The 1,316-nt window shown below is 64.0% G+C and overlaps 1 protein-coding gene across 1 annotated transcript in view; it reads right to left on the minus strand.

The window, feature by feature from the left end:
• Positions 1-1,310, minus strand: part of ADRA1D (adrenoceptor alpha 1D) — a gene marked incomplete at both ends in the record, with an annotated part of 23,389 nt that extends 22,079 nt beyond the window's left edge. Inside the window, one exon of the mRNA XM_008589494.1 lies at positions 413-1,310. Coding sequence (XP_008587716.1) covers positions 413-1,310 — 898 coding nt within the window. The remainder of the gene's footprint in view (positions 1-412) is intronic.
• Between the last annotated feature and the right edge of the window lie 6 nt (positions 1,311-1,316).

Raw genomic sequence — 1,316 nt, forward strand, 5'->3', positions numbered from 1 at the left:
CCAGGGCTTCCTGCCCACGAATGAATGAGTACATGCAGGCCCACCCGCTCTGTGCACCCACTTCTGGGAGAAGGGTATAGTTAGGGGGGGCACTGCTGATCGCATACTATGGGCATATGCCCACACAGATTTCCACCAACCTTTTACGTTTTGAGATCCTGGTAAAGTAAAACAAGCCCAGGGCTTGTAATAGCAACAAAGAGAGGAAAGACAGAAAAGTTAGAAGCCTGAAAAACGAAACCTGCAGGAGTGAAGAGCCTCTTATTCTCCCCCTACAAAGTAAGAGACCAAGGAAGCTGCTAAACCAACCTTCCATATTCAAGTGGAGGATCGCCCAAGTCACAGGGCCAGAAAGGCACCTGCGCAGGTTTGGGGAGGAGGAGCAGGGGCCGGTGGGAGAGGGGTCACTCACCGAGAGGCAGGACGAAGAAGAAGGGGAACCAGCAGAGCACGAAGACGCCCACGACGATGGCCAGGGTCTTGGCCGCCTTCTTCTCGCGGGAGAACTTGAGCAGGCGCACGGACAGCGAGCTGCGGAAGGTGTGGCCCTTGGCGCTGCGCACCCCTTGCGCCCCGTCGGCGCCGGTGGCCGCGCCGCGACAGTGGATGCGCAGCACCACCTCCGAGGCCTTGCCCCGCTCACGCTTGACGCCCGCCTCGAGGCTGCGCGTGGTGCTGCGAGCGACCACGTACACGCGGCAGTACATGACCACGATGACCGCCATGGGCAGGTAGAAGGAGCACAGCGAGGAGAAGACGGCGTAGCCCGCCTCCTCGGTGATGCCGCAGAAGCTCTCGTCGGGGGGCACCGGCTCCTTCCAGCCCAGCAGCGGCCCCACGGACACCACGAGGGCGACGGCCCAGAGCAGCGCCAGGATGGCGGCCGCCTTGCGCTCGGTCATGATGGAGGGGTACTTGAGCGAGTGGCGCACGCCCACGTACCGGTCCACGGAGATGGTGCAGAGGCTGAGGATGGAGGCCGTGCAGCACAGCACGTCCACAGCGGCCCACACGTCGCAGAAGGCCCGGCCGAAGGCCCAGAAGCCCAGAACCTCCATGGTGGCCGAGAAGGGCAGCACCGTGGCGCTCAGCAGCAGGTCGGCCACGGCCAGGTTCACGATGAAATAGTTAGTGACCGTCTGCAGGTGGCGGTTGCAGGCCACCGAGAGGATGACAAGCAGGTTGCCTGCCACGGCGGTGAGGATGAAGGCTGCCAGGAAGACGCCCACGCCCACGCCCTGCGCGCTCACCACCAGCCCCCCGACGGCCGCCGTGCCGTTCACCTCGCCTCCCGCACCCGCGCTCCCCGGCTCCCC

The sequence above is a fragment of the Galeopterus variegatus genome, unplaced genomic scaffold (genome assembly GCF_000696425.1).
Source record: "Galeopterus variegatus unplaced genomic scaffold, G_variegatus-3.0.2 Scaffold5480, whole genome shotgun sequence".
Lineage (NCBI taxonomy): Eukaryota > Metazoa > Chordata > Mammalia > Dermoptera > Cynocephalidae > Galeopterus > Galeopterus variegatus.